Source organism: Stegodyphus dumicola, chromosome 4 (genome assembly GCF_044657685.1).
Source record: "Stegodyphus dumicola isolate Sdum_Otavi_A_Nest chromosome 4, ASM4465768v1".
NCBI classification, from domain to species: domain Eukaryota; kingdom Metazoa; phylum Arthropoda; class Arachnida; order Araneae; family Eresidae; genus Stegodyphus; species Stegodyphus dumicola.
Genome location: NC_140771.1, coordinates 183,888,633 through 183,916,312, shown reverse-complemented (window position 1 = coordinate 183,916,312; position 27,680 = coordinate 183,888,633). Strand labels below are relative to the sequence as shown.

Genomic DNA, 27,680 nt, shown 5'->3' with positions numbered 1-27,680 from the left:
CATATATATTTAGCTAAGCATATGAGGCCGTAAATTATAGCTTGGTTAAAATAGTTACAGTGCATCTTCAAAGCTCTAGCGCTAATTTCGGCAAAATCGACGTTTGAAAAATAATTATATTCTTACTTCTTAATATTAAAAATACAATTCTCATACATCTGTTTATCCAACGGCTTGCAATTTTATGCTGCTGCTTGGTTCCTTTGTAGAACTGGTCTTTTGTAACCGTGAGGTTACGCTTTTCTGTATCCCTTCAGTAATGTAATAAATATGAAGATAACGATCTTTAGGTGAGGTTTCATTCCAAAGAAGCGAAAGTGATCTACAAGTACCGAATCTCTTGATAAAAAGTGATGATAATTATGATACGTTTCTTTCCTACAAACTATTAGTTTTAAATATTGTATTAGTTCTAAATTTTGCTACTAAAACAACGTGATTTGGAAACAAGAAACAATTTTGTTGATTAAGGATCGAAACCTTTGTTTACCTGAAATTTTAGTTTTCTTTTCTGCGAATTCAAAGGTATTTAGACGTAGTTTAACTATTTAGACCTTTAACGCTAAACTTAGTTAGTCCATTAAGCTGAGCAAGCATCTTTTATATATAGTGCATTATGATTAAGTCCCATTATGTAATTACTTCATGCTTTTAACTGAAGTTTCATTGTACGGGATTAAGTGAAGTTAATGGACTCCAAATTTCTTGACAGACAGAAAGTTAATATAGTCTAAAGGATTTTCCATGAACTCTAGTTTTCTTTGCATTGTTAACAGCACATGCCCCGTCTAGTCTAACTAAATGCAATAGCTTTAATGTTTAGTTTACAACCGCATACTTAGTTTCAGATTTTCCATGAACTCTAGTTTTCTTTGCATTGTTAACAGCACATGCCCCGTCTAGTCTAACTAAATGCAATAGCTTTAATGTTTAGTTTACAACCGCATACTTAGTTTCAGAATAATGTTAGGCTTATGGCATTTAATGCTTTGAGATATAAACATTTTAGTTCCTATGCATGCATTCATAATGCATATGTGATTTTTTCTTCCATTTTATAAAAGGGATCTGATACTGTGTTCTTTTGATGCCGTTTTCCAAAAACCTGTTTCACCTATCTTAACGAATTATTTATAATTGTGAAAAATATGTCGTTTAACACCTATTAGAAGAACTTTAATTTTTGGTCTAAAAACATAAAGTCAAATTTCAAAAGTCAAAATAATTTTAAAACAAATGTTTTAGTATTTTTTTAATTCCTCTGCCCGTGTGTCTATGACTTATGGTATTATTAGAAAACAAATTAGTTATATAAAAAGGGAAATGTAAACGTTTTACACTGACTAAATTTTGAATAAAATTTACTTAAAGATGGAAGAAACATACTCTGAATATATATATATATATATATATAATATAAAATCGATATATGGAAAAACCTGGCATGTTTTTTTCTGAAAACGTCCGATTTTATGCGCCAAAATGCATATGTTATATATGCATAGTAATATATATTTAAGTCACGCTTTTGAGACATGAAACCCTCAAGTTAAATTTCATAAATCGGCCGAGAATGGGAGATATAGAACTATGCTATTTTTGCCCTTTTTTATGTATCTTTTTTGAGTCATTCGCAAGTATTATCCACATCCTTGATTTTCATCTGATTTTTTGTGAAAAAAAGTGCTGCTTCTGCAGGCGAGAATACGATATATTTAAATGTTATATTTTTCACATTTAATTTTATAAATCCACACAAGTGTTATATTTTTCGAATCAACTGAAACTAAGGTTTTTTTGTCTATGAATATTAGATTTCGAACATTTGAACCATTTTATGTTCTCTGTGGTCTTAAAGAAGCAATTTGACAATTATTTCTTTTTTATGCCTATAGTTTATTGCTGGTAATATATCTTTTCCCCAGATGGAGTACGGTTACCTTTCAACCATCGCCAGAAAGTATTCCCAAATGGAACCTTAATCATTCGCAGCGTTGAGAAGACTACAGACTCTGGGCCATATAAATGCTCGGCGTCCAATGCAAATGGAATTTCAGCCGAAAACTCTTTATATATTGGTGTACTTGGTAAGGCAAAGTTTTTCTTTTCTTTTTATGCATATGCTGAAACAGTTTACCGTACAGACATAAATGTAATCAAGATATGTCGCTTTATATAATTGTTTTAAAACGAAATGCTAGTATGCGGCCGTAAAAATAATTGGTAAAATATATTTTTGGCATATTTGAAAAGAAATGAAAAAAAAAATATTCTTTATACTTTTTTATTTTCCTTTAAATTTGTTTTAATAAATACTTTTGTAGTAAAATATAGTTTTTAAATTTCATTCTGCCAGATATTGTTCTTAACGTGAAAGTTAATACTTAAACGCTTAAGTAATTAAAAGAATTTTAGCCGAGCTGAGTTTATTTTATACTTTTAAATATTTGAAGACATTTCACATCAAAATTTCCATCTAATAGACTGCATTAGTACATCGATTTAGTATTCAAGGGTTAGACATTTTTGCTGCTGCTAGCAAAAACGGCTTTAAGCATTTTGCAAGAGAATTTTGTATTCCGTGAACTTGGATAAGAAAAGGATGCTACTTTTTACATGTAATAATATTGAATTGGAGCTTGAAATTTCTAATTGCGTTCCTGTATTTAGAATTCATCTTTTTATTTCTGCGTTTGGTCCTTTTACTTACAATTTGAATACATTTTTGTGGGAAATTTAATTTTTATAAATTGGAGTGTATGAAAAGGGAGTATATTAATTGTTCAAAATTTAATATTTTTAATTAATACACATAATACAATTTCTGATTTTCGCCGTTATGGTAGTAGTTTAAATTTATCTATATAACAGAAAATAACTACACGAATATTCACTAATTTCTGCTTTAAGCTTCAAATAACATTTTTAGTTTTGTTTTTGGACTTTTAGTAATTTGAATAGTTGAGTTTTCTTTCGCTGTGAACAATATTTTTAGTATTTTATGTAATCAGATTTCTAAAACTGCTTAGACTCTGTTGAATATAAATAAATTATTTTGCTTCTTCTCAGAGCTAATTTAGAAATTATATTAATTTAGTTATCGTTAATGCATAAAATATGTTTGAAATATGCTTCCTGAATTAATTATAAGTGATCCCAATTCTGTACCTCCTACGAAAGTCTACAATCTCTTTCATTTTTTGTGAAACTCATCACAGTAAAATCCTTTCATTTTTAATTCAGGGTTTGTTTCATCATTCATTAAAATATCTTTAGCTGAACATGCAGCTATTGTTGAGGAAATAATCCCCTCAACGTCATTTTAGCTTCCTGTTCTATCTCACATAACTTCGGCTTCTGCAGTTTCCCATTCTGTGAACTTCTAATCTGTTTTTATTGCATTAAGTACTCTAGCCAATCATTATCGCGAGAAAAGTATAAATTTCTGTTTAAGCAAAATATAAAGGCGAATTGCAATATTTGCCGAGCAATTATGGTAAAAAGATTGATTTATCTCCTATTATTTATTTATCTCATTTTTTATGTATATGAAAAAATATTTCTTATCTGAAATACAGGTTAAAATTTGTTATTATTTTTACTTACAATCCTGAAGAAAATTGATTTAATAATTTTATATATTAGCTCAATTACTATGTGATAACAATTCAATAAATAAATATAATAATATAAACGTATTTTAGAGCATTATATTCTGATATCGGAAATGACTTAAATCAAATGTTTCGCTTTTGGCTCCTTAGAGCGCTTCGTTTCGAGATTTGCTGAAATAGTAAAAATTAGTGATAGATCTGACTTTTACTGGCAGTAATTTGAATATATTCTTCCATAAATGAATGCTTTTTTCATATTATCATTTGACAACGAGAAAGGTTTTCCAGATTATCTTTCAAGTTTTTCGTTACTCTATAAATGTTTAGCAAGCGGAGCGATTAAAAAGCAGTAAATCAACTTCTTATTAATTTTAATATGTTATTTTTTGCAAACACTGTTATATGTCTACGGGATCGTAATGGATTCACTATACACCGAACTGATGAAATTTATTTTTTCACAAGCATTTCACAATGCTGGAGCTTTTTTCGGAAAAGTATTCGTACAGCTCCTTTCAGTATCACAGAGCACAATCAGTAGTTACCACTTCGAAATCCTACGAACGTTGAACGCAAAGCGAAGCTCGCTTAATGATCCCTCAGTATTCTGAACTCAATTGAAAACCGATTCTCTATCCACTCTTACATAGTTTTCCTTTGTCAAACGAAACGTTTCCAGTACCTTCGATTTCTCGAAATTTCTGGAAGGCAAAAACAGTTACAATTACATACGCAGTCGGATACGATTAAAATTTCATGGGGATCGAACCACTTAGTTACACAGGCATAGGACTCAAATATCGCCAATCGATAGACAGACTTGGCGACTTTTGATGATTTCTCGCCAATTTGATGATAAAAATTAACCGCCATAACCATTGTCAGATTGGCGCGATTGCCGACATTCTGAATCACTTCAAACCCTTCTTGGACAAATATCATGTATTCCTCAAACGATGAAGGCGCCTCCGCAGCGCGGGAAACGTAACCAAACAAGAGGTCACAAGCATATTCACAAAGCCTACACACCGTTACTTCTACTGTTTTTGATTGGTTGAAACAGAAACCGTAGGGTTATAGAATCTTGTGCTTGGCGACTTTTGCTTCATCGCCTTTACTATTTGCATATGAGCGTGGTGTACCGAAAAATGTGCAAAAGCTACCGAAGAAACCGCAGCTCAGCGGTAACGAGCACGGAAAAAGTTCTTGGACTTTTAGATCGCCGGTTCTATCCTTTCTAGTGACTTTTAAAAACTCTGCCCTGCACGGATTTATTTTTGTACTAACTTTATTGAATCACTTTGTCGTAATTTGTCTTTTCGCCTTCGGGTGCGGTGTTAAAACTTTAACACCTTTATTTAATCTATTTTTGTTAATGCTAATATTTCTTATTTTTATTTACTGGTTTTTACTCTTTGTAGAAGGTACCAGTAGCAAGATTACGATCCAAGATCCCGAAAAGCGTTTTAATAGAAATGGCGCATAATTTCAGTTATTCTTACTCATAATTTAGGTAAAAAGAATACGACGCCCTTAAATATTTACAGAATGTTTTCATTTGGTTTATTTTTTAATATTCCTGTATTTGTATAAATTAATGAGCTATGGAAATACACAACAAGCTCTTTTTAGCAGAAATTACGAAAACGTGCATATGCCATTTCCATGTAAACACTTTTTCTTGCAAAACAATTATCGTACTTTTAATAGTTTAAATTCAAATACAAATAAACTACTAATAAGATAAGTAGGTTATTTAAAATATATTCCACACAATTCTCCTTAACTTTCATTCAAAAAATTAAAAATATCGAATGAAATAAACGCTGTTTTTCCTCACTTTACTGAAAGCCGACAAGGTTTGTTTGGTGTTAATTACCCCGCCTACAGGGCGATAACTCGCCATTTCAAATATAACCGCTAAGCAGATGTTTCATCCAATGAGAGCAGACCATAGGAGAAATGGTCTGTAGGCTTTGTGAGTATGCAGGTCACAAGGCAGACGAAAGTCACGATCGAAGAGCATCTGGTATCGAGAGTAGCCGTTAGTCTTTTGGACAGCACTGCTGTAGTCCAATAAGAACAGCAGTAATTTCTGATTCCACTCCTACTGTGTTTTGGAAAACATCACATAGAGGTTATTAAGGATGGTTTGATTAAACCTCTTTAACCTCTTTACTATGCCGTCTGAAACTATGGATGTAAAGGTGTCGTTTGGGTTTTCTTTATGTCGAGTAGTTCACAAATTTCTTTAATTACAGGCTAAATGAAATTTCCTCCCTGTTCAGAATGTAACTGAAAAGGCACTCTACACCTATGAATCCAATTTATGTCATCACCTCTGCTATCGTGACAGCTTCTTGATCAGAGGTAGGATAGGCTTCAGGCACAGGCATCGCAAGATTGACATCCCTTTTGCGCGTCATCCAGAAATTATACTCCAGAATATGCACTCTCTAACTCCGTGCAGAGTCTTCATTATTCTAATGTAATCTCCTGTAGGACTGTTATGCAGTTCTTTAAGGACGTCTTGAAAGTTTCAACTGTCATCTGAAAGCTTTCCATCATATAATTCAAAATTTCGGTACAAGATACCGTTTCGAATATCTAATGAGTCCCAGAGAGCCCAACAATTTTTGTCATAAGATTATGTAGTGCAATGTCCCGTCAGGTAGATTTCCTAATGAAGGCTCCATTAAGTAATAAATTTATGGATTTAATTTCGCCGCCTTCCAACTGATCTTTCCTGACGTCTTCACCTCTCCTTGCGTCTGTATCAGACGATTATTAAGTTGCAACTTGAAGTGAGACCGGATTAACCAATATGTATTTTGCTTCCACCCTGGAACAATATCGGCAGTTTCTGGTCAGGGACTTCTGGACAGGGCGTTGGCGTTTCTGAGTGACAGTCTTTCCAATGATGCATAGTGATGTCATATTTTTGGAGTTTCTGCATGAATTTGGCTATTTGGTATTCTGGATTCTTCCAGTTTAACAACTAGGTCAACGATACATGATCTGTGCGGAGCAGAGATTTTCTGCCGTAAAGGTAGTGGTCGAAATATTCTACGGCTTCAGCTATGGCAAAAAACTCGTTTCTAGTGACACAGTAATTCCTCTCCGGTTTAGATAGACACTTGCTGCAGTATGCCACCGCGAGTTCTTGACAATTTCTTTCTTGGGACAAAACAGCACAGATACTTTCATTTCTGAACAATTTCCATTTGGCAGGACATTAGTCTGCCTTCCTTCGATTTCTTTAACACCTTCCCAATACTTTCTAAATGTTCTTCAAAACTTTTCCCGGCGGTGAGGACATGATCCATGTATATGAGATGGGCTTCGTAGGAATCATAGCTCAGCACTGCCTCCATGGGTCGTTTCAATGCTAACGACGGATTACATAATCGAAACGGCTTAATCTTGAACTGGCAAATTCCTTTTCGATAGTAAATGACGTCTTTTATTAGTCTTCAGAGTGCATATCTGTCTGCTAACATTCACTCTTAAATCGAGTGTCGGAAACCAGTAGCTTCCAGGAAGAGTGTGTAGAATTTCTTCGTTTCTAGAAAAAGGGTAACTGTCTTTTTTTTTTTTTTTTTTTTTTTTTTTTACGTTGTTTTACCAGCGATAGTGAACGGAAAATCTAATTTGAACCACCTTTCTTTCTCACAAGCACGAATGTTTTCGTACCTCTCCCTATTTAGATATCGGTAGATGTCTTCGATGTTGTTTGATTACATAGTGATCCACCGTTTCCAATGTATACTGTGACTAACTGTTTCGACCTAAGTCAGAAGATGTGCGGGATGGGAAACAACTTAAAATTCTTCAAAGACACATTCTGCAGTATTTCGCTCTTCCTTGTACCTTCTGCAGTAACTTCGATGTTAGATCTCCGAAGACAGATATTGGAGGACTGTTGGTTCGTTTAGCACAGTTCACTGGAGTACACGTTGTAATCAGCTCGGCTTTCCTAATAACCTTCGCAACTCTCACCGAGTGGTTGTCCCCGATAGGTCGATTAATGCCGAGGGTACTATTGCTGCTTTCGGAATATTACAGATTTTAGTGTATTCCATTATACTGTAACACAAATTTCCGTTTTCAGCTATGGATTCAAGAATTACAAATTCTATAACCAGGGATAGTTTGATATCCCCTTGTTTTACTTATTACGTGCTCCTCCCATAGGCACTACACGGAAAAAGAGGGATGCCAGGCAGAGGTTTTTTTAAGGGAAACTGGCTTGTATCCACATTACACATGGAGAAAACCACGAAAATGCAAATGCAGCCCGTTCGCCGAGACTCGAACCCCGGACCGAACTACCAGTATTCCGTAGCTTTTACCGCTCGGCCGCTAGTAGGCGTGATACCGTCTTTAGCTATTATTTCATTGAAGAATTAACTCCCTTGATTTCGAAGATTATGTTCTCAGAGTAGAACGTAGTTCAAATTGTTTTTTCGTAGAAAGTCTAATCCGGCTTAGCAAGGTTCTGTAATACCTACCGCATATAGCGAAGGTTTAACTTTTCGTTGAAGTGGATTTTAAAACCGGACAAAATCTGAAAGGTAATGCAGAACGGTGTCCAGATGAGCCAGATGAGTTTACATTTTCATCGTTGACTTAGATCTTTTTGGATGATGGTAATGTCGGCTCATATATCGATGAAAATTTTGCAAGGTTTTCCATTTATATGCCCCATGTTGAAGTGTTTATTACTTCTATCACTCATTGGAGAAATCTGAAGTGCTTTAAAATGAGGGTTTTAAATATTTGGCAACGTCTTATGATAATATTTGGCAAGATGACCACTGAATAATTTCATTCCTTCTTACTTGGTTTGGTTTTCCTTCCCCACTGCAGTTCCAGCATTTTCGGATCAGTTTTATCACTTCTGTTTTGTCGCTAGGCATTGAATTTACTTGTAAAATTGTCTAAACAAGGAATCACTTGATCCTTGTATTACCTGAATATGAGCAGTTGTAACTGACTGGTGGTCTCTACGGGTTGCCTGTTGGGCTAATTCGTATTTTTGTGATATATCCAACTGATAATTATTATTAAATGGGACATTCGAATCGTCAAATTTTTTAATCTTGAGAAAGGTTCGAGTTTCGAAAGCGTGAATCTTCGCTTTAGCCTCTTCATTCGAAAAATTCGAATGAAGAGAAAACCTAAAGAAATCGTTAAACATTTTAACTCAAAACTTTGAAAAAATTCGTTTAACAGGCGTTACGTTAATATAAATTATAAAAACGTTAAATGAAAAATATTCATTTGGATTTCCAAAACTGCCTTTTGGCAACCTTGAATTCTCCATTTTTAATTTTCTCGAGAGCATTTATTGTTTTAAGATTAGAGCTAATATTTTTTGTATCTCAAAATAATCCTCTGTCCTTCATACTTCCTTTAAAAAAAATTCAATCTTCATTTTTTTGTCTTTAAATCAAAGATCTTCTAGGAAAATGTAAAATATTTAAACTAATGCTCATACTATATTTCTTATCAAATCAAGTAGGGGGAAATTGCACCTTAGGCTCTATGGGTTTTAATTACATGTTTCATTTATAGCATGTATTTTAATCAATGTATTTTTGTATATATTAAAATCTTCTCTTCATTCCGGTATGAGATTTTAAATATAAATAGTAATTTGAGCTTAAGGCTGGCAATGCCAGCGGGCTTCTAAGAGAATCCTATGTGTGTGTCCGAAATGAGCAGTATGTCTGGGAATTGGTGAATTTCTCTTTTTCTGTTAAGTACTAATTCGTAAAACTGACCGATACCAATCCAGACACTAGGATATAATATTAGTCTTGTAAACGTTAAAAATTAACTAGTTTGAAGTTCTATTTTGTCGGTTTTTTCCGTGGGGTGCTAAATCAATTAATTTAGTCTTGTGATTCAAGCTGAAGTTAACAATAAAATTTATTTGATCACGTTTCTGTTGCAATGGTTTAGCATTTAGAGGCTGTTGTGAAAGCCGAGTCGAAAATTCATCTCCCAGGCTAGAAAGTTGTAGTAGTTATATAACTGATTCGAAGTAACGTTAATCTTATAAATTTAATTAAATTAAATAATCTTATAAAGCTGCTGAATACTAGCTTTTAAAGGAAAAATTAATTCATTAATTAGTTTCCGATTAAATGCAGATTTAAATTTTGCTTTTTAATAACTTTTAAATAAAAATTAGTATTATCATTATTAGTTATTACTATTACTATTATTTTCTTATTAGTAGTAGGAATGAAATTTTTAAGAGGTTCAATATTCGAACGATTTAAAAAATTCGAGAACTTTTTAGAATTCAGATTTGAGAAAATTCAGGACACGTCCCGGATCTATTTTTTGGAATATTCGATCATTATTATAATTAATAAAGCATGTTTCTAAAGCCATATATTATGTGCTTCAGTAAAAAATTGCTTGCCACGTTTTTTAGCTTTATCGATTGCATAAATATTATTTTTTTCCAGTTCGCCCTCTGGTAGAGCCATTTTTCTTCCCAAAGTCTCTGCAGCAGGGCCAGCGTTTCAGCGTCTTGTGTACCGTCACGGAAGGTGATCCGCCAATCAGAATACAATGGATTAAAGACGGACAGCATTCTTTCTTATCAAATTCGAATGATGGAGTGAGAGCTCTGGTGGTAACGCAATTTTCCTCGACACTCGTTTTCGAATCTTTGTCTCCAGAACACCGTGGCAATTATACATGCGTCGCTTCAAACGCCGCTGGCACCGTGAGCCACACCGCTACAATGGTAATTCACGGTATGGCTTAGATCTCGAACAGTCCATCAGGATTCATTCGAGAACTTAGAATCAGTTGACATGTATATTGAAACATTTACAGTATAACCTCGTCTAACCGAACTTCAAGGCTTTTCAATAGTCAATGGGGGCTGTTATCGAAGGTTTAATGTAAAAATAAAATAAACACTTTTATCCTTAATAAAATACATTCTTATGGTATATTGTCCAAAAGTCTCTTGACACATATAAATATAATGCGACTTCTTGAATATTTAGAACATCACATAATATTTTATGGAATAAGCAAAGGATAAATCTAATTATCATTTCCCATTTCATGTTGATCAATGTATGTCTGAAATGCAAATAATGGCTTGATGTAGGCATCTAATGGCAACTAGACCTTTGCACAAAGTATATTTTTCTGCAAACTTCAGAAATTCTTATTTCTGTTCCAATGTTTATGAAATTCTCAATGTTTAGCTGTATATAGCATTGAAGTATTAATTAGAGAAATCCTTGAAGTGAAGAGCATTAGGAGGTATAGAAATCAACGAGACATTTATGGATATGAGCAGATGATTTAAATTTTCAAGGGACTGTCTCTCCCTCCAAAACTGAAATGTCTCCGGAGTGGTTGCTAAGAAACTGGAATAAGGTGGTATTAAAAAAACTACTTAAGGTGGTAGAAGAAAAATAAACTGCTCTTCAAGTTGAGTTATCTTTTCCATAATTGACTGTAGGAGAATTTGATTGCTAGGCAGTTGGGTTTCTAAACTACTGCTAAATTGCTTTTATCGTTTGAAACTATGCTCAGAAAATGACGTTTGCCTTACAAGAAAGGCCTCTATCCCAGGAAACGAATCGTTTGCTTTTCACCGACCTTTCTAAAAAGAGGTCCGACTGGTTTCTTGCAGAGAACAATACAGATGAAATCCATAACTCTATGCCTGTGTGCTCTTCAGTGAAGATACGAGATTCGTTTTAGCATCTGCTTCTGAAAGTGTTCACATTTGGACGGAACGGACTATGCACGATTGCTCCAATCTGTTTGACTGAATATGATCGTTACGTTATTAAAGAAAAATGATGTGCGCGAGTTTATCAAAAGATCTATATATGCCCAAAGATATAGTGAGAATATGAAATTTTGACCTGATATATGATAACCCTGATTATAATAAAAATACGAGAAATCTATACGAGCTTTACAGGACTGCATGTTCATCTGCTTTTCCTTTTATGGATGCCAATGCGCTTCATATGGAAAGAATTTCTTCAAACTAAAATCACTGAACGAACAACTGGCAACTCCAGTCTCTTGATTTGTTTTCCTAGAGAGCTTGATTTATAACACTAGAAATCACTTTGTTTAATTACAAAATATGCCTTTTTTCCCAACGAATGAAAAATAGGAAAAGATATAGATTTTAAAAAAAAAATTAAATGACTATTTTTCGAACTTGCTTGTTCAATATTATGTTTATCCTTTGTTTCCATTAGACGGGGTTTTACTGTACTAATTTCTGCATGTTTTGAAAAACTTTTAAATATTTTAAGTGATCAGAATGTCTTCTAATGATAGCAAATTTATTTATTTCTCTTACTTACATATCATTCAATATTGTTTAAGATTAAAATGAATCTTTACTATTATAAAATGTATTATAATGCATAAATGTTCTTTAAAGCGTTTTTATTGGGAGAATGATTTATTACCTTATCGAGAAATATTTGCTTAAGACTAAGAAAGACATTTAACGAAAAATTCTTATTGAGACTCATGACATGAGATATTATGAATATGTATATTTTTAAACTAGTTAATTTGCATCGAAAAGAAAATATTTCCAAGATAGCTCAGTCCTATTGGGAAAGAAAAAAATTAATTTGGAATCTGAGTATTTTTTGCTTTTTCAAGTTCTTGTTTTTTACCAGTATCTATTAACTAAATTACTTTTGATTACGATTATTATAATACATATCAGTTTTTCAATGCGTTCTATCAAAATAATATAATTTAATAAAAAGAATGAACAAATTATCAACTGGAAATCTGCGTGAATTTCATGCAAGTTCATTAATCAGAATACTTTACTTCCTTAAAATGATGCATAATTTTTTAGCTGTTCTATATTTATATTTCTTTGTTATAATAGGTTACAAATAATCAGTTCATATGCCTTGTCCCATTTCATATTTAAATGACAAATCCTCCCCCCCCCCCCTAAAAAACTAATGTTTCTGCTCCTTAGATATTTTACTGTGTTTACAAACTTACACTAGATGGCAGCACTACCTCTGCTGTTATCAAATTCAGTCACAATGAATAATTTGTACATCCTGTTCTGAGAGAAACATAACTTAATGTATTCATGATAACAAACATAACAACTAGTATAGTAATGCTTCATGGCACTTAATTTGAATAAGTGTGGCTTCGATTAATACTGAATTCTTTGATTCCAAAAATGCCAGTTTCAAATATTTTTTCTTTGAATGTCTCCTGGGAAAATTGGCTTAAACACACCGTTATTAGATATTAAAAAATTCAAATAAGGTGCCATATTAATTTTTATTTTTAATATTTAAACTAATTTTATGTGTGCATGTATTAACATTTATGTGCGTATTTTATTCTTGTTATTATTATTATTATTATTATTATTATTTTTTTTTTTTTTTTTTTTTTTTGTTTTATATGATTTTATTTTATTTTATTTCTTATGTTTTACAAATAATGCTAATTTCCCTTACATGCCCGATTGTTGCCTTCTAATGCAATTTCCTCGAATTCGAATGCATTATTCTTTCAATTTACAGATGCATCAGGTAAGTATCATTAAAACCTCAGTATGGCAATAATCGAAAAATCTTTGATCTTTGGTTATTTTGTATTGTGTTACTTTCATATTTTACCTTTGTGTTACTTTTATATTTTACCTTTCTGTTACTTTCATATTTTATTTTTTAATTGAATAGTCTTATTTCTATAATCTAATGTTTTATGCAACACAAAATAAAATGCAATCCCAATGTACAATTTCCAACAGTAATCTTAAACTGGATAAACATATTCTAGTAATCTTAAAATGGATTATATAATTCCCTTTTTCATATGAACGTAGCATCTCTGATAAATCGTGTCGTCAGACTGATTGTCATCGGTCATCAGATGGATGTTGGAAGGTCCTTGTCTAGTATTTTATAATTCCTGTTAGAGATTTCTATAGAAATACCCTAACGTTCATATTTTAAAATTTTTATTTTTCTTAATTAAAAAAAAGGCTTTGTTGCATACAACATAGTTTTAACCCAAATAGTTCTTTCATGTAACTGAATCTGATACTCTCTTCGTGATGGTATGATGGTATATGTCGTTAACATACATTTATAAGCTTTTATGTAATTTAATATAAGCTGTTACTATTTATCTAAGTTACATTTATTATGTCCAAAAAAAATGGGCTGATCACTTATCACGCAAAACTAATGACTCTAAAATCACGAAAATACAATATTTATAGCTGATTTAATTTCGAATCATTAGCATTTTAAAGAGAAATCATGATTTTAATTGCTGTATTATTTTTATCTTGTGTTTTTCTGTTCAAGCTCTAACTTTTTTTTTTTTTTTAGTTTCTAAAAATCTATATTTTTGTATAAAGAAAAAAAATTGTTCAAAATTTGTAAGTTATATAATGATTGGAATATCCTGTATTTACATAATTACTTATTAATTATCTCAGTACTTATTACTTATTTAATTACTTATTTAATTATCTCAGTTGGAATATTAACAATCATTATGTACTTAACATAATGATTGTTAATATTCCAACTGAGATAAAATTTAACAAGATAATCCTTTTAAGATTGCTTTCGATCTTTCGTGTTTATACCAGTTCCGCAATAAAGAAAAGTTTTAATGAAAAACGTTTGTGGAATGCGTTCAAGTTTATTCCGAAGAATTGTTTAAAATGTGATAGCTTCTGAAAATTATTTTCTAAATACAATATTTATTACGACTTCTGAAGAGAAGCCAGGCGGACGTATTACGCATTAGTAACTAAAAACGTATTACTAACTGTTCAATCGTGAGCATTTCTGAGATTCCTAATTTTTCTTTGCAACAAATAAGGATCATGAAATTAAGTAAATAGCAATATAAAAAAATGTACTATGTTCATTAAATTTTTGATTTCTATTCAAACTAACATGCTAAGGTGAACCTATGTCGTTCATATTTTAATTAGACACACATTTTATTGATTTTCTATTGGTTTGAATGAAACTCGCTTTTAAATCAGAGAATATTTCTATAAAATTAATTTTCAGCAGTGAGTTTTAAACAGAACCAAAACTGAACAAGATGTCTAGAAATTAAATATTTTAAGGTACCTACCGATATTGTAGAATTCTGTAAACCTGCGATCTGTAGATTTTGTTTTTCAGTGATATCTTTCTGTCTTTAATCAGTTCTATATAAACGGGGTAATACTGGCAAAAATGCTCGGAGTTATTTCAAAGTGACAGTTAATACGAGAGCAGTTAAAAAACAAACAAAAAAAAATAACCTATATTATAACTGGCAATTTACATGTATTTTCAAGTAGTTTATTCTAGTGAATAAGTTCATTTGATTACGTAAATTAAATCAGTGTTGAAAACAAAAAGAACGCATCGTATTTAACGGAGGAAGAAGCATCAACATCAGAAGAAACTAAATTATAAATGACTATAACTTCACCTGTGATCACTGCTTTTGTCATACATATTTCCCTTTCCTTTTTGTATTATCCGTTGACTGATCGCCAATCGCCACCATAAGTATCTTCGGAACTAAGGATTTATATTCCAAGCAAGATAAAAGCTGCTCTAGAGCAGCGGTTTTTCAACCTTTTGACTAACGAGTACCATCTAAACAAAAGTTGAAAACCCTAAGTACCACCACTACAAAGTACTACTACCAATACCACTCTTGAACAAAGCTCAGATGGCGTAAATTTACGTGTGTTAGAAAAAAAACTGTATCAGGCTGTGGGGACTGTAATTTTTGAATTTAATAGTGAAAAATACTTTGCTTCTTTGCGTACCACTCATTTTTCTCTTGCGTACCCCTGGTTGAAAAAAACCTGCTCTAGAGGTGTTTTTTTTTTTTTTTTTTTTTTTTTTCCCTCCCTTAAGAAAAGAAAGAAAAGTTACTAGTTCCAGCCACTATTAAAGCTGGGTCAGAAGTCTAGACCTGCATTAAACAAATACAGTTTGAAAATATGGATGGTGAAAGTCGCTACCATGCAGGTTTATTTCGAAGCAGAAACAGGAAAATTCCGCCATATCCTCGCCGAGATTCCAACTCTGGAGTTCCCACTTTCTAGCTGGAGGTGCTTCCATTTACACCACAAAGACACGCAAACAAGAGGAAGAATATTCCTTACAGCCATAGGTTACATTTTGCAACTTTAGCACGTCTTGCGATACCAAATAATACATACTACTCATAAATACAGGAATGTTACCTACCGATATTGTTCGCATATGCACTCTTTCACGCCCGTTCGACATTTTAATAAATTATTTATAATACTTTACATTCGTTTGTGTTATGCTGCAGTCCCTATTTTACGGTGAGTTGTTCAAAATAATAAGCACCTATTAAATGAAATGAATTATAATGAACGCTTTTTATGTGTCGCAACATAACGTAATGTCCACAACATATTTCAAAACAACTGACTAACAACTTTCCAACATGCTTGCAAAAAACTCAGTAATAAATTTCAGAGACAGTTTAGTTTTGGCCTGATGATTAACAATGGCAATGTTTCCATTGTTCAGCAATAAATAAATTTATTATTCTTTGAACCAAGTTAATTAATTCACAAGCTGGTTACTGAGCCGCGAGTAATGGAAACTATTTCATACATATTCTGTCCAAGAATTATTTTATTGATCTTCCTAATCATTTTATCATCACCCATCCTAAACAATAGTAATGAGGCAATCTAGTAATGACTGTTATATCCAATTCTATAACAGGGTGATGTTTTCGATATTTACTTTGATTCCAACAGAACATTAAGCATTCGGTTCACATACTCATTTCTCCCCCTCAAGGAATTACGGCCGTGTAATCATAGCAGATGAATTCCTAGGAACAGAAGAGCATTAAACTAAGGAATCCTCCGCGATCATAATCCCACTCTACCCATGCACCAGTGCGCAGAACTGAAGATTTCTGAATATCCATCAAAACTTTCCTAAAGCTTGAGCGTCAAGAATGCGGTGACCTCTTCAAGGTTGACGTCGAATTTATGGGTTAGAACAAGGATGCGCTAGCGCCATTCAATTAAATGACACGGAATGATTCTCATTACTGGGAGTCTTATATAATAATGATTATTTTTATTTAAAAAGATATTTCTATATTTAGGTCATCTTGATAGTTATTTTACAGAGGATGTTAGCACATTTTTAGAATGATAACGATAAAGAATTAAAAAGTTAAACGTTAAATTTATTAAACGTGAAGTTATTAAATGTGAAATAAAAATGTATACTAATAATTTGAGATAAGAACTACCAGCTGCTACACTGAAATACAGCCTTCTTTCAAAATGTCTCAAAAAAATATGGATTGAAGAATATCCTTTTGCCATTTCAAAAGAATCATTATTTATTTTCGTATTCCCGGAATTCAAAAGCGTTGTAAATGGTACGAATTTTGCAAGTTGCAATCTAACAACATAATTAATCAGAAAGGAACAAACGTAAACTTTAATTATTATTACTTTTATATGAAATGAACATTTGGAAAAGAATACCCCCAAAATAATGCGTACCTTTTCTAATGTTTTCTAAGTGAGAACTTTGGTAACAGTAGAAAGGAAATATGCCGACACACAAATCAGTTGCAAATACTTGAAATAATATTGACTAAAAAGACAAAGAGAGTAATAATCAAAACTTACAGTGCGTAAATGAATGCAAGAAACATAATTCTATTTATTATCGAAAATGATCAAAACGTGTGTACAAACCTGTATGTTCCAACAATGTAAAGAAAGTTTTAATAAGGAGTTAATTATTGTTCGAGGCAGCTTCCATAGTAGTAAATAAAAGATTATTGAGAGAGGGCAATGTCAAAAAAGGAATTGTTTATTTCCTCAGGAAATCGTTTTGCGTATTAGAATTCCACTGTTTTATTCTAACAGTTTCCAAAAAGTAAAATGCACCAAAACAAAATTACTAGACCTTACTAAGAAAGCTACCGCTTCATTCCTTAAAAAATTATTACTACTACAGATATCGAATGTATAAAACTTTCAATATAACTCTAAAAAGTGCCTTCGCATTTCATATGTAAATAATGTGTCTCTTGCTGGCTTTAATCCTATCTAATGCTGTAACTTTCTTAAAGAGGAATGGATAAAAATAGCCACTGAAATTTTACGAAAAGTCTTCTATCATTCAAAGCACGATTAGGGTTCATAATCTGGAACATTAGTTATCAACTCGAATATTGAAATAATAGATATTTAGTTTTTAAATTTTTAAATATTAAATAAAAGGCCCTATTGCTTTTCAAAATGCACTCGCTGCATTTGTTTGAAGTACTTTATATCAAATATATTAAATATGTAAGTTTAAAAACCAAGTTACTTATTATAAGCAATATACAAGCTGCACTAGCAGACGCTAGTGCAGAATACGTATTTTTGTAAATTTTACCTCTCAACATGACAACAGCTGATGATTTCTGTTTTACCTCACAACAACTTTCGTATTTCTTATTCGGTCTGAAACGTTTTATTCATTCGCATACAGAACCTTTGCAAAATCAGACTGAAAGCTCTCATTATTATTCGCACTTCACAAACAAATAAAAAACAGAATAAAAGTTAAAGGTATTGAATCAAGCCATCATACGTTATAAATCATTATTTCAGGCATGCTCATTAGTGGGTTCTAGATGGGAAAAAATACATGCGGAATCCAAGTATAAATCCTTAATACAGCGAAAGAAGACGACCACTTTTTTGTAAAGAATGTTGTTTAGCTGGAACACATTTCTGTTTGAACTGAAATTTACAGCAAAATTCATTTAAACATTTTAGCAGGCATCTTACTGCTAATGCATCTTGAATGCTTTACTCCTCCCAGATGAAATATGATAAAGCACACGAAGGTTATCTGTCTAGTGGAAGGGATGCCTTCGTTGGGCCCTTTCCGAGGAAAATTTCGTTCCCTCATTACAGGTGTGGAAACCCACGAAAGCCTCTATGCAGACAGTCTGTTCACCGAGAAACGAAACCGAGTCGAATTAATAGTATTCAGCCGTCTTAACCACTCGACAATGGTTAGACTCTAGAACTTAAAAGAATTTAAATTTATGCTTACTTATATTTCGCATGTAAAACATATATAAACGGCATTTATTCGCTCTTCTTACGCGATATCTATGTAAGCAATTTCCCTGATCATTGATCTGACTTTGGTGCAAAATTCTTGTGAAACTGATGGCCCACGTTTCTTGAAAAGTCTTCTTCAGTTAACCCTTTATTTCCGCTTGCATTTTAGCATTTCTCCGACACACATCCTCCTGTGGGTTGTATCAAATTTAATAATATGGCTCATCATCATTGTTTGATTTTACTTTCTACTGCCCAAGACCCATTTTTCTAGTACAATAATGTCGAAGGACTATACCCATTTGACGACGTTATCTCTAACTTTAATCTGAGCCACTTAATAATAATATAATATTAAATATAACAATAAATAAGAGCAATACTTTATCTCTAGTTTTAATCCGGGGCACTTTCCAAGGAAAATAAACAAAATCCTTTCCTAGAAAATATTCCCACCTTACAACAAGTGTTGCATTATCATAAAGTGCACTTGACAGGCTTTTCCTCGAAGTACTCATTGCAAAATAAGACAGACCGTTGACTGCATGAAATCTTGAAAATACAGCGAAAAAGTAGACATATTTAATGGAAATCCATTGGGAATTAAATGATATGAGATGAACTCACCACATAAATGCACGTCAGACACTTTTGCAATTGCGACGTGCTTCTCCTCTAATATTGTGTTCATTTTACGCGCAGTACCCTTCAACATTTCTTTGACGACCCCTTCAACATTTCTTTGGATATTTCTATGTCCGTTACCTCCATCCATACAGGATTGCAAACAGCAGTTAGGCCAACTCATCCTCCGCTATTATGACCTTTGTGGGCATTGAATTGTCACAATGGATTGCCAACAGATAGTCAGGATTACATTAGTACACCAATATATTACACTATACTCGCTAGCAATATGTTACATTATTAAATGCGTATTACTTTCTAGCAGTATATTACACTATTATTAGACTGCTAATGTACAGCAATTCTTCAAACAAAGCAGACTATCCTCGCTCCATAATTCTGCAAATATTTAATTTTATGAAAGGATAATCCAAAATATAGGCTATTTTTGATAGAAATCATTAATAATCTCTCCTTGGTACATCAAAGTTTAATGAAACTATTTTCCTTTCAATGAGAATTCTAACATTAGACTCTTTCAGACAACTCTAGCTGATCTATTGCATCACTGCGCTTTTTCTTTATTTCTGAAGAGCCTTTTTACGCATCTGAAACACGAATCATCATTTCACATATTTTCCAAGTTTTAAACAAACTAGAGAGGTCAACAGATGATATTCAGTTATATTTTTTTACATGCGAAAGGTATTATTGCTTTAAAAATTTACAGCCGAAAAGTATCTCCCGACTACTGAATGCAGGTAAATTTAATTTCTCCAAATTCAGGTCCGTTGAAAACTTTTAAGAGTGTACGAGATGCTTATAAAAATATTAGTTTCGGCGTTTGTAACAAAGCATAATTCGAGAAAGATAATTTTCTTAGAATCTAAAAACACATTTCTTTCTCATTGTTTATAATATTCAAATCTAGAATAAGCATGCATTTACTTGTAACCTGTAATAAAATTTCAAATTACTTACCGATACTGACAGGTTTTTCTTGATTGATAGTGCGAAGCTTTCTGTAATGTAATGCGCACATTTATTATCAATTTCTTTAAATATTCTTTTGAGCCCAAATTTTGTTACTGAGGTTATCAGTAGTCTCACAAATGTCAATATTTTAAAATATATTCATGTTTACAGTAATTGATTATATACAGGTTTGTCTAATACATATATGATAATTATTTTTGAAAATGATTGGTTGCTAATTCAGAAGTCAAACAACAAAAATCAGCGTTAATTTTCCAAACTTTCACAGGACTAGTTTCGATGGTTTTACCGAACCACCATCCTCAGCTGCAAAACCGCAAATGAACAAGATAGGAAAAAGATGGGAGATTCCTATCTTGTTCATCTGCGGTTTTGCAGCTGAGGATGGTAGTTCGGTAGAACCATCGAAACTAGTCCTGTGAAAGTTTTGAAAATTAACGCTGATTTTTGTTGTTTGACTTCTGAATTAGTACTTATTCGGCGTGTTATTGTGTCTTGATTGATTGCTACTTTTGTAAATTCTTTTATTGTAATTTCTTCATCCGGTAATTATATCAAGTATATTATACGTACAGTTCTGAGAAGTAATTTCCTAAATTTAGACCCTTTTATAATATTGGATAAAATTTTCTTCTATAGTGCCACCCCGTTGGAGGATAGAACCAGGTGATACAAGTGTTACTAAGAGCCGCTCTGCTGTTGTCGACTGCCAAGCTGATGGTTTTCCTATTCCACGAATTAGATGGACCAAAGCAGAAGGTAAATAAGTTACGTAATACTTACTGTATTGTTTGCTTACTGTATAAAAATTTATATGCATTTTTACAGATTATGACAGGTATTCGTAAGTTACACTAATAATAGATTTAAACTCTATTCAATTCTTCTTGGCTTTTGTCACAATACACTCTCAGACTAGAAAGTGTATGTGTAAATTAAATTGTATGTATCAGTTGTATACGTAACTGTATAACATATTGCATTGTTATTTTAAATTCGGAAACCCGCCAAACATAGGTGATAAAAATTTGGATTTATGTGTTGTATTAGCAGTTAACTAGTTATCAGGAATAATGATTCCTCAATCCGTTCATTTAATCACTGTGTTTAACTTTTGATAGCAAAGTTAATTTCCAACCACAGAAAAAATTAAAAGGTAAATTCTTCCTCAAAATAGAATTTAAAAGGTTAAAGTGATGATATTCAGACACACAAAAGTGTTATTTTATTTAATTTTTTCCTAAAAACCTATGATATTAAAATATACTTCTTTTTTGCTATTTTTATTCGCTACGTTTTGAAGGACCTAATATAATACAAACAATTTGGAAACAAAGAATTTATTTCATATTTGACTTCTTCAAAAGGTTGGTTTTATCGATGTGGCAACAGCTATTCGTAAGTTTTCTGGTGGTACTTAAAAGCATATATACAGAGAGCCTACATAGTAAATAAATAAATACCAAAGAATAAAATAACATTATTAAATGGTAGAAACTGTATTACGAATTTCAAGCGAAATGACCTCTCCTCACAGTTTTCTTGACGATAAATATGATTACAATACCCTGAATATCAACAATTACAATATCAACAGAAATTTATAATAGTGACTGAAAATATATTTTGTCAATATGGTTTAAATTCGATATATACTCATATAAATGGAGCAATCATTATTATGCGTCTCATTTTATCAATCCACATTAACTCTTTAAGCAGTAAACTCAATTAATATAATTCAACTAACTTTAGATTTGAAACATTAATTCATTAGTCAAGAAATATATATAAATACAGTTGATTTTATAAGTTGATATGTAAACTTTCTAAATAATCTTTCGCAGCATTTGTTGAATCAGTTATTTTTTTAATTTTTGTGTAGGTGACGTAGCTTCAGAATTTCGACCAATCAGTAGTAGTTCAAGGCTGCATGTATTCGAAAATGGTTCTCTGGTCATTCATAACGTTGAAGAAGGCGATGATGGTCATTATCTTTGCCAAGCGACAAATGGTATAGGCCAAGGTCTTAGCAAAGTTGTGAGGTTATCCGTTCATGGTAAATATTCAATACGAGTATACCATTATTTCCTTTATACTGTCCTATCAACGCATAAATATTTATTGAACTTGGAATAGTTTTCTTTTAAAGCAATACTGTTTAAAATAGAAACACGCTGTCACTTTTTCTACCTAGAGCAACAAACACTTTTCATAGAGTGTTCATGAACTTCTAAAACTTCGTATAATATGGATAAATAGAATAACATAGATGATTTTTAAAAAATGTTTAAGGGCACATAATGCTTTTCTGCAATTTTTAATTTTTTAAATGCTTTTCTGCATGGTTGATATAATGGTATGTCTTCATTTACGCTCCGCTGGTTGCTTGGAGACTGCTTATCTAATCGATAGTATTCTTCCATTTTGAATGCTGGAGAATGTATTATTACTACGGAAAGCTGCAGTGATACGTTTTCTTCGACTTTAATGAAAAGGTTATACCTTTGTTCTCAGACAATTACCTTTATTGTGCAGACAAAATGTTTTTAGTTCAAAGGCCTGAGTACAACGTTTTCCTCATATCTGATATCTCAAATTATCTGCAAAGAGCAAAGCTAAAATCTTTCAGAGAGCTTATAAGCATATTACCCAGCTTTCGTATTTGTAATACTTGGTATTCTGCAGCGTACTTGAATGTAACGCCCACGTTGTGAGTACACACGATGAAAAACGAAATTTCTAGGCTCTAATCCAGTCCTATTGGCGTGATCTAAATCAGCTAAAATCTTCTAAGAAAGAATTGACGTGGGAGGATTATTTTACTGCTAGCTTACTTAGTAAGAGTTCTTACTTAGGCACTGCAAGATATTTTCAGTTTCAGCGATGCCATTATTGTTTCTGTTGCTTAACTTGTCCTGTGAGATTTAACCTTCTCTTTCAGCGACTGCGTAATTGTTGTTTTATGTGCTTAACGTGCTCTATCATACTTAACCACTCACCAGTTCACATTTGCCATCTTTCTGATTGAAAATGTAATTAATTAATTATCATCATTTCAGCATGTTGTTAATCAGGAACCGATTTATGAAAAATCTAAATATTTTAGAGGTAGCTTGGACAACTGGTTAATGGTAACTACCGAAAAGGTGAGGAAAGGCACGATTTTCCTGTCCAAATTTATGCAACAGAAAATAGAGGGTGATAATTTCCTGAAGGAATTTCCTAAATTGAGTTAAACACCTTTAGAATATTAATCAAAAAACTTTTCCTTTTACGTTGGAGGACAATACAGTCGTGACAAGCTTCCAAACTTAAGAAATATGTATCTTAAATTAATTATTTCTATAAATAAAAGTGCAACAAACGGAAACGAAAGTAAGGTTATTTCGAAAAGAAGGTAAGGAAAACAAAAAAATACTTCTAATGTAAATATAACCAATAGAGAGCAATATTGGTTAAGGTGGGTTTTCTATTCAAATGCGCTTTCTTCCTCATTACGCAGTTTCCACATGAATTCATACGGAAGAAGAGTAAATTAATATTTTACCGTCGGAAGTCTTATGTTAGCGTGTACATCTTTCTATACAAAATTGAATTCTATAAAATGTTTCAGATGATTTAGTGTTGGGATCTATGGAAAAGATCCTTAAAAAAAAGAAGGAAAGAAAGAAAAAGAAACTCCAGGTGCTTATGAATATAGCATGTATTCTTTTAAGAAGCATGGTAAAAAATATGCTTTTTTAAATAAGAAAATGAAGATAAAGTTTTCTTAGCGTGTGGTCATAACGCAGAGCTCTATCGAATTGCAATATATTAAACAAAGTTCGCTTTCGCTTGTCATTTGTGATATCTTTTATATTTTATTTACTAATTTAACAAAATCATTGCCACAAACTTCACGAATTCACTGCTATCTTTCAATCTGACATACAAATGATCATTTTGTGCAGTTTGGATAAGGTACAGTATTAAGAAATTCCGTAATGTGCATTTGCTGCTTCTGTGGCACTGAAATAAAATGTGACAGTTTACAAAACAGAAACATTAATAATGGCCCCAAAATGAAGTTACTTTGCTTTGAAAAATTCGCTATGAAAAAAATCATTTCAATCATGAAATTCAGAAATAAATGTAACAGGAAATTACTTTTTTCTCTCAGCTTCTGAATTTAGTTAAATTTACTTTAGCTTTGTTAGCCGAGTTTCTTTGAGTGAACGAGTGAACTGAGTACTTGAGATAAAACATGCAGAAGTCTTGTAAATCTCATATTTTAAACATTTAAATTTTATTTGATGTTTGTCCATGTTTATTTCCCAATTATCGGATATTTTTCTGTCATTACATGTGTAAATTACTAGGCTGAAAAATGAGTAAAAGGTTTTTTTTAGATCATCTGTGTTCCATGTTACTTCTCTGGAACGGACGAGACGATACGTCTCCTGACTCCCTTTAGGGAAATAGAGATGATATGTAAAATTGTCAGATTCCATGCAACGATATGCTTATTTTTAACAAATAATTATCCGCAACTAGAACAAGACAACAAGAACAATAAGAACTAGTTATTGAATGACAGAATGTAACGAAAGAAAATTTCCTTGCAGTGCGTCTGATTTATACATTTTTGACAGCGTTATTGAGTTTCATTATGCTAAAGAGAAATGACCAAATTTTTTAAACATTTGAGTAAAAGAAGTAAAGTATTTTACCTTATTTTCTTCATTTCAATTAACTATTCAAATAAATATTGCAAAATATATTTACATAACAGTAATTATGTATTTTAAATGCTATGAGTTTTACTTAGGCTCAATAGCTACCAGTGTAGTCTTCACTACTGACATTTTTATACTTCCTTCCTCGTTTTTATTCAAATGAATATTTATTACATTCTTATTGCGTTCGTAATAGCTAAACCTCTCTTTCCTAAAGCGCAAGCAGTAACTTACTGTCGAAATAACATCTAAATTTTACATAAAAGTGAAAAAAATGGAAATAAATTATAAATTTTACAAATAAAATTTAATTTTTGTGCAATCTTTTTGGAAACTTTCGTCTCCCTTTTTACAAATATCATCAGTATTGTCGGAGGAAAATTGAAAATAAATTGCAGATAAAATATTTCTCTGAAACTGTCACACATATTTCTACAATTCCCAAAATAATGGATTTCATGAGTTTTTAGAAGCTTTACCACACTGTTCCACTGAAACAAAGTTCCATTCCACTCATTAGGATAATGTTTTCTATAAATTGCAAACTCCAAACCAAAGACATTCGTTTTTGTAAGTGAGCAGTTATTAAATTTTAAAATATCTTCTTCTCATATTTGAAACATACTGTTGTGTGCGCACAGGTTCGTAACTGATTGATTGCACACAAGTCCGATGATAGATTAATAAAATTTATTTTATCAAAAGGAACACATCAGAGTTCTAGAACTGTTCACAGAAATACTTGCACAATTAGTAGTTACACTTCAGACTATTAAAAACGTTAAACACAACGGAATGCAAAGCTCATCTAAAGAGCAAAGCTAACCCGGAGATATCTCAGTACTCTGAATTCTGGCTGAACTAACAACTAACAAGAACTGAGGAACTGACGCTCTCGTCAGTCTTATATAGTTTCCTCCCAGCCTCCGAGAGATCTTTAGTATTTTTTTCTTCTCGAAATTATTGGAAGACATATGAGAACTGGATGCGGTTGAAGTTACATACAAAAACAATTACAGTTATTTAATTGCAACACCAATTACGGTGATACAGGGACTGCTACTAAATGTCGCCAAATTGGTGACAAAAATTAGTCACTAAAACCATTGCCAGCTTGTCGGTATCTCGCCAAATTAGCGAAATAGCCATTACTCAATGTTAATAGACTTGCTCCGGATTTCTTACTTTTCCAACAGTGCATCTGTTCACTCATTTTCTCATGTTACATTATATAGAGAAATACAACAATTTCACATATAACTTCACTAAAATTATCTATCTATGTACAAAATTCGTAACAATACATTATTTTTACGTTTTATGAAATATAATTTTATTAAACGAAATATAGTACGAAGTAGCATAGGAAGCAAATTTGCAATGCTAAGTACTTTGAAATTTTCTGAAAAAAAAACTTCGAAACTTATAAACACTTTTTAAATTTCCGTACCTTTTGCATTTCTTTCTTGAATTATTTGTCTTCATGAGGAACTTAAATAATTTCAGAAGAATAAGTTGTTACAACGAGTCAAAGTTCTTATATTGTAGTTTCCGAGATTTCCTTTTTTACAATTACATAAAATATAAAGTGCCTCTTACTAAATGAACGTAAGAAATGTATCTATAAAATCTTTATGAATAGATATTGGTACGAACTTTCTATATATGTAAATAGTTTTAGTGAAATTACATGTAAATTGTAGAATTTCTTGTATAATGTAATATGAAAGGCTCAGAAAGCGAAGCATCGCTGGAAATATAGAACTACAGGGGTAAGTCTGTTTTGATATTGAGGTAAACACTTAGCTTGCCAAATTGACGAGATCTCGCCAGGTGACAGGTGATGGAGGACGGGGACGCCTGATGTTTAACAGAGGTAAACAGGCATATGTCCCGCGCCCTCCCCTATCTAGTGGCAGCAACTCCCAGAAGCCTCATGAGGCCACCTTGGGATTTTATTGAAGAATTTTACGTAATTGTACATGGCCATACAGAGGCGTCTTAGGAATACATTAATTTTGATCGATAGGCGGATGATTTGTTACATCTTGGTTTGTTAGACACTGTGAAACACTAATTACAGCATATACATACACATACAAGTGCATACACTTGCACATATAAAGATACATACAAAACACTTGTAAAACACATATAAAAGCACATATATAATACATATAAAACATGTAAGCACATTATATAAAAATAGAAATTAGATACTAGTTTGCACACACTTATACAAGTAAAACACATACTTATAATGAAACATATTTAAGCTAATATATAGTATACACTTACACTAAAGACACATTTAGATCACATATCACATGTAAAATGCGCATATATCTCGCCAAGCTAACGATGGTATTGGTTACTAATTTTTGTCTGCCAGTACGGCGAGAAATCACCAAAAGTCACCAAGCTTGGCTATACATAGGGCCGATCCATGTGTAATAGTAACTGTATCTGGTCCTTTGTAATTGAGCGTGCTTTCCAATAATTTCGAGAAATCGAAGTTTTTGGAAATTTATCGACAGGCGGAGCACACTTTATCAG

The 27,680-nt window shown here is 32.2% G+C and overlaps 1 protein-coding gene across 1 annotated transcript in view; it reads left to right on the top strand.

Annotated features, from left to right (window-relative positions):
• LOC118186524 (cell adhesion molecule Dscam1-like) overlaps positions 1 to 27,680 on the top strand; it is a 685,332-nt gene that overhangs the window by 544,832 nt on the left and 112,820 nt on the right. Inside the window, exons 8-11 of the mRNA XM_085815869.1 lie at positions 1,926 to 2,087; positions 10,097 to 10,390; positions 21,046 to 21,165; positions 22,292 to 22,465. Of these exons, the coding sequence (XP_085671995.1) occupies positions 1,926 to 2,087; positions 10,097 to 10,390; positions 21,046 to 21,165; positions 22,292 to 22,465 (750 nt within the window). The remainder of the gene's footprint in view (positions 1 to 1,925; positions 2,088 to 10,096; positions 10,391 to 21,045; positions 21,166 to 22,291; positions 22,466 to 27,680) is intronic.